At 46.8% G+C, this 6,917-nt stretch overlaps 1 protein-coding gene across 1 annotated transcript; it reads left to right on the top strand.

The window, feature by feature from the left end:
- Positions 1 to 4,898: 4,898 nt before the first annotated feature.
- LOC129728777 (uncharacterized) lies at positions 4,899 to 6,531 on the top strand. Its single transcript, XM_055687232.1, has 2 exons — positions 4,899 to 6,299; positions 6,454 to 6,531. The coding sequence occupies exons 1-2, from the start codon at positions 4,899 to 4,901 to the stop codon at positions 6,529 to 6,531; spliced, it is 1,479 nt and encodes a 492-aa protein (XP_055543207.1).
- Positions 6,532 to 6,917: the final 386 nt, after the last annotated feature.

The raw sequence follows: 6,917 nt of genomic DNA, 5'->3' as shown, positions 1-6,917 counted from the left end.
CGCAACTCTGCGAGTATCTGTTTGCGTTCTTGAACTCGATTTGCTAGCGGTGTTACCGCCCGTTTGCTTCCCGCTCTGCCACTTTAATTATTTTGTTGGGCAAATGAACGAAAATCGCTTGCGTGCACTTGTCGTGCCGAGAGTTTTATTGCTTGCCGTTTGAGAAATAAAATCAACCGCGCAGCAGCGGCGCGAATTGATTGTTTATACAAATTGGCCTCTCGACCCAAGTAGATGTGATAACCTGTAAATCGTTATTATTACGAACCACTGAAGAATTGTTACGATTGTAGTTCGCCTAATGTAGTCTCCAAGGTCATTTATGTCTCCTAATGTGTATCACTCCGTCGTTCTCTTCTATCGTCAATAGCTCCTAAATGGTTTTATATTTGGTAATTTTTTGTTCTATCAGTTTTAAAAAAAAATTCAATAGATGTTAATTCACAAATTTTACTGCGTCGAACGATACAAAAAAAAAACTCTTCCGTTAAAATTTCAGCTGCAATCTTTAAACATAAATTTTTCTTACTATGTGCTTCTCACCCGAATATCCTTGGTATAGGGCCGGCCATTGTCGTGGACATCTCTACTGCAATTTCCACTACGTAACTTCGGTACCTTCTTAATACGATAATTCACAGTTGTCTGGCTATTCCAATATGTCTGGCTGTTCCAATATGTAGAGGCCGTAGAGGTGTTAATAAGTCACTTACATGTGTTTCTTTTTTTTCCCAGCCGTTATCATTAACTGGCTAAATGCGAGATTTGGTTCCGTTTTTTTTGGTCTTCTTCACTTAAGACATAAAAAAACACAATAGGGCACTTTTAGTTTTTTCCGTTCTTTTAACACTTATTGAAAGATGGAGTTAGAATTAATTACTTGCAAAAACACTGTAATTGTTCACCGTTTTATCAAACCGACAGAACCGTAAACCGTATGCGCATTCAACAAACTGTTCAAAACACAGAAAATGCTCACTTGATACTTATTAAAATCAGTTCCCGGCGTGGGACGACCGCTTGTCACCAAATGCGTTAACCACGAATGTCCTTGCAGGGTTCTTTTCCTGAACCGCCTGTCACCAAATGTGTGTACTTCTATCCTCACGATTTTCTAGTTCAGTTCTGGATGATGAAAATACAAAACGCGCAATGCGCAGCACTTCAGCGACGAAATAGTGGCGCTTTCACTTAATTTACTGCTACCCTCACGATTTTCTAATTGAATTTTAAGTCCACTCGGTCTTTATATCCACTCAGTCAGAACCGGCGTTTATTTTTCTTTCGCTGTCACCACATGTGTTCAGTGTTTAAATGTATTTTGTTCTTCTCGTTGTAGTCTGTGGTCAATGATTGTGCCTAGCTATATTTCAAAACACTTTTTTACTGACACTGACCGATGTCTGACAATCTTCGTTAACTGATAAACTGATTTTGTTGTCTTGCTTCCATCGCATGAAATATAATGAGGTGTTTTGACAGTTCACTTCCATGCAAAAAGCGAGAAAAGAGAACACTTTTTGTCGACGTCTTTTCTCGATTTTCGTTTTTCTTTTTTTCTTCTTTCACTAGCAGCACTACTTTCCAAGCTGCTGACCTCGATAAATCGTTAAATACTTTTTCTTCAGTTCTCTTTTTTTTAAATAACACACTCTTTTTCCTCCGCGAGCACAACTTGGATTAAAACTCCGAAAAACTATTTTATTTTTCACTGAACCACAGATACTTAAACCACTACTTTTTCTTTTTGCTTCCTTAGCGTGATTACTACGACCGAGTTTACGACCGCGTCTGACTCCAGAGATACGTCCGAAGATTAAGGAAAAGATTCAATGGCGCAGAAAAGACCACGCGCTGTCACCACATGTGTAGGTATACCTATTTCCTGGGTATAACCTACCAGGACTTTCTCCAGAAAACCCTGTACGCGCAATTGGCGCGGAATTAATACACACAGATTAACGTGGACTAACTGACTTTATTTTCGTACATCACTACTTAAATATACCCTACCGGTAACTCAGAGAGAGAGACTTTCTCCACTCTATGTTTACCTTACTAATCTCTTAACCTAATCTAGTACTGCTAAAGTACGGGCGGCGTTTTGTTTACAACACAAAACTTGTTTATTTTGGTTGAGTTTGTTTGCCGGTGGCACAGCAGAAGGCTGCGCGAAGTTCTTTGCCACCTGTGGCATAATCTGTTGATACATAGAGTGTTGACAGAGCCGTTCGCGGTCCTCTGTCAAGGGAACCAAATGTTTCGCCTGACTAAAGCATAGCAGAAGGCTATGCCCTCCTGGGAACAAAATTAAACTTTAATTATAAGGCTCGTGACGGAGCATTGGGTTCTTCGCAGGGTGTGACGTCACGAGGGTCAGAAAAGCGTTCCGGTTACCGCAGGTGTACCGCAAGGTTCCATCCTGGGTCCGGTACTGTGGAACGCTATGTATGACGGCGTGTTAAAACTAACACTCCCTCCAGGGGTGGTGATCGTGGGCTTCGCCGATGACATAACTCTTGAGGTCTATGGCGAGTCTATTAGAGAGGTAGAGTTAAAGGCCGCGCTATCAATACGCGTAGTGGAAGACTGGATGCACTCCAGGAAACTGGAGCTAGCGCACCATAAGACTGAAGTTATTGTTGTAAATAACAGAAAGTCTGAGCAGGAGGCATCGATTAGTGCCGGTACATGCACTATCGCCTCAAAACGCTCGTTGAAGCTTCTGGGGGTTATGATCGACGACAAGCTCACGTTCGGGAGCCACGTCGATTATACCTGCAAGAAAGCTTCCATGGCTGTGGACGCGCTATCTCGCATGATGGCAAACAGCTCGGCGGTTCGTAGCAGCAGGCGCAAAGTCCTTGCTAGCGTGACCACGTCCATACTCAGGTATGGAGGACCAGTGTGGTCCAAGGTATTGAGTACCTCGTGCCATCGCGGCAAACTCGAGAGTACGTACAGGCTAATGTACCTAAGGGTCGCGTGCGCATACCGAACTGTGTCGTACGAGGCGGTTTGCGTCCTGGCTGGCATGATGCCCATCAGCATCATCGTCAAAGAGGATGTAGAGTGCTTCGACCAACGCGACACGAGGGGTATTCGCAACACCATACGGTCATCCTCAATGGCCAGGTGGCAGCGGGAGTGGTTCAACACTACAAAAGGTAGATGGACACACCGACTCATTCCAGAGTTAGCAGGCTGGATTAATAGGCGCCATGGGGAAGTAACCTTCCATCTGACACAGATCCTGTCAGGCCATGGCTGCTTTAGGCAGTACTTGCATAGGTTCGGGTACGCCGAGTCCCCTATGTGCTCCGCTTGTACGGGTGCGGAAGAAAGCGCAGAGCATGTGTTCTTCACATGTCCGCGCTTCGAGCGGGTACGGTACGAAATGCTGGCAATAAGTGGGATGGACACCACGCCAGAGAATATAGTGCGTAGGATGTGCGAAAATAGGGAAATCTGGGATGCGGTCATCACGGCAGCATCACAGATCGTTAGTATTTTGCAGGGCACCAATCGACGGGAAACCATCGACGTGCCCCAGTTAGTCAACGGTTAACTAACTGGCCTGTATAGGCTGCTCTGCTACCCATAGAGGTAAGTGCGAAAAGCACGACGGGCCCTCTCCCTGAAGTTATGCCTAACGGCGGTCCCGGGGAGACCAAGGGCTTTAGCTGTTCAGCTTAGGTTGCTCAGCATGGGTAAAAGCATCGCGTGTAGCTGAGAATCCAAACACCCGGACTGTGGTGTATGTCTCGGGTGCGGTGAATGATAATGTCACGTAGCCGGCACGTAGTGTATCATCCCGTATACGGTGCTTGGCATGATCGATCGTCATCATCGCGTGTAGCTGAGAATCCAAACACCCGGACTGTGGTGTATGTCTCGGGTGCGGTGAATGATTATGTCACGTAGCCGGCACGTAGTGTATCGTCCCGTATACAGTGCTTGGCATGATCGACCGTCATCATCGCGTGTAGCTGAGAATCCAAACACCCGGACTGTGGTGTATGTCTCGGGTGCGGTGAATGATTATGTCACGTAGCCGGCACGTAGTGTATCATCCCGTATACAGTGCTTGGCATGATCGATCGTCATCATCGCGTGTAGCTGAGAATCCAAACACCCGGACTGTGGTGTATGTCTCGGGTGCGGTGAATGATTATGTCACGTAGCCGGCACGTAGTGTATCATCCCGTATACAGTGCTTGGCATGATCGATCGTCATCATCGCGTGTAGCTGAGAATCCAAACACCCGGACTGTGGTGTATGTCTCGGGTGCGGTGAATGATTATGTCACGTAGCCGGCACGTAGTGTATCATCCCGTATACAGTGCTTGGCATGATCGATCGTCATCATCGCGTGTAGCTGAGAATCCAAACACCCGGACTGTGGTGTATGTCTCGGGTGCGGTGAATGATTATGTCACGTAGCCGGCACGTAGTGTATCATCCCGTATACAGTGCTTGGCATGATCGACCGTCATCATCGCGTGTAGCTGAGAATCCAAACACCCGGACTGTGGTGTATATCTCGGGTGCGGTGAATGATAATGTCACGTAGCCGGCACGTAATGTATCATCCCTTATACGGTGCTTGGCATGATCGATCGTCATCATCGCGTGTAGCAATCGATAGCAATCGAGAACAAAAGACATCTTTTGATAGTAATAGAAAACAAAAGACATCTTTCGTCAGTAATAGAGAATAAAAGACACCTTTCGTTACTGATAAACAACAAAAGACATTGTTCAGCTGCTGGATAGATCGGCTGGGTATAAATGCGAGCTCATGGCAAGAACCGTTTCAGTACAATTTTTATACTTGTGATACGATTACGTTTTTTGCTTTTGCTTTTGATTCGATTGGATATACAAACTGTTCGATATGAGTAACGCGGCAGTGAAACGTGGTGAACGGGAGCAGGCGATCAAGTTGGCGATTATTGCCATTAAGTTTGGCAAGTCGTTACGGGCAGCTGCTGGAGAGTATGGTATACCCCGTACCACCTTGCTTCGCCACAAGCGGTTAAACGCTGGCCTGATGGTGCAAGCGGACCCGCTACATCCTACGATATCGATGGAGGATGTGCAAATTTGTAAGCGCGGAAGACCACCGTTGTTCCCCGAGGAACCAGAACGGGCATTCGAAAAGTATTGCTTGCTATGCTCGGACATGTTCTTCGGTCTAACATCCAGAGACATTCGTGTGCTTGCACCACAATTCGCAAATCAGCTGGGGATTCCGGTTCCCGAGAATTGGATCGCGAACGCAAAGGCAGGCCCTGTTTGGTTTCGGAACTTTCTGCGCCGAAGGCCGAACCTGTCGATGCGTTCACCCGAGTCGACCAGCATAGCCAGAGTCTCTGCTTTTAATCCCACAAATGTGGGCAAGTTTTTCGATCTTCTACGCACAGTAGCCGAGAATATAACGTTCGAACCAAATTCCATCTGGAATCTGGACGAGACTGGAGTGACAACAGTTCAGAAACCTCAACGAGTTGCCAGTCGCCGTGAAGTCAAACGTGTTGGTCGAGTAACTTCGGCCGATTGGGGCCCGTTGGTTACGATGGTACTTGCAGTTTCCGCCACTGGCAATAAAATGCCACCATTTTTCGTTTTTCCTCGAAAACGTTTCCATCCACACTTTCTGGATGGTGGTCCAACGGGATGCGCTGGAGCGGTGAGCAATACAGGGTGGATGAATGCAGATATTTATCTGGATGTTCTCCGACACTTTAAAGCATTTACACGAGTGTCCAGAGAAAACCCGCTTTTGTTGATTGTGGACAACCACGGTTCACACAGAAGTCTACCTGCAATCGAATTTTGCAGGGATAATGGCATTCACCTACTTACAATACCACCCCATTGCTCTCACCGCTTACAACCCTTGGACGTGAGTGTGTTTTCGCCGTTCAAGCACTCAATGAATGTGCTGTGCGACGAATGGACATACAGGCATCCCGGAAAGCCGATGTCTATTTTTGACCTTCCGGCTATCATCGACAGCGCTCTCGAACGGAGTGCCACGGAGCGAAACATCAATGCCGGGTTCCGGGCATCAGTTATTTGGCCCTTCAACCCGGATGTGTTCACTGCATTGGATTATGCACCATCATCAGTGACAGGACCTTCCTTGGTTGACGAAATAATACCAGGATCACTGCTGGACACTCTTTGCAGCATCAGACCAATCCCGCGGGCACCACCGCGTGCTACAGGCAGACGAGGACGAAAACCTGGACGAGCTGCTATTCTGACGGACCCCGCTGAAATCGCTCTGATGGTATGTTTTTATTTCTCACGAAGCTCTGTTTTACACTAAATGATTCATTCTCTTCAAAGGAACAAAACATACAAGCGAAGGGAGTAGCCCGACCCACTCAACGGCGAGTAGGCCGACCACGTAAAGCAACTGTGCAGTTTCATCGCCTCGTTAGTGCACCACCAAGACCAACGATAGTGGTGATAAAGAGACCACCTGGAAGACCCCGCAAATCACAGGCTGCAGCGGATAAGAGGCCCGTTGGCCGACCCCGCAAGCCTCCAGCCGTTATACTAAAAAGGCCTGTTGGCCGACCTCCAAAGTCACTAGCCATTGCTAAGAGGCCCGTTGGCCGACCACCAAAGTATCCAACCATTGCTGAGAGGCCCGTTGGCCGACCTGCTAAAACTAAAGGCACTGCCAAGAGGCCCGTTGGCCGCCCACGCAAGATTAAGAGGCCTGTTGGTAGGCCACCGAAACAACCAGCAACCAAAATAAGACATGAATCTGAATAAATAAAATTAATCTCATGTCAAATTATTTTAGTTTTTCTTAATCAGAACAGGTCCGCATTAGATCACTTTCCCCTAATAATATTGATAGTAATTCTAAAGTGAATACTTCACCGAACGTCTAAGT

The sequence above is a fragment of the Wyeomyia smithii genome, chromosome 3 (assembly GCF_029784165.1).
Source record: "Wyeomyia smithii strain HCP4-BCI-WySm-NY-G18 chromosome 3, ASM2978416v1, whole genome shotgun sequence".
Lineage (NCBI taxonomy): Eukaryota > Metazoa > Arthropoda > Insecta > Diptera > Culicidae > Wyeomyia > Wyeomyia smithii.
Note: the sequence above shows the minus strand (reverse complement) of the source record. Positions and strands in the feature narration are given on the sequence as shown.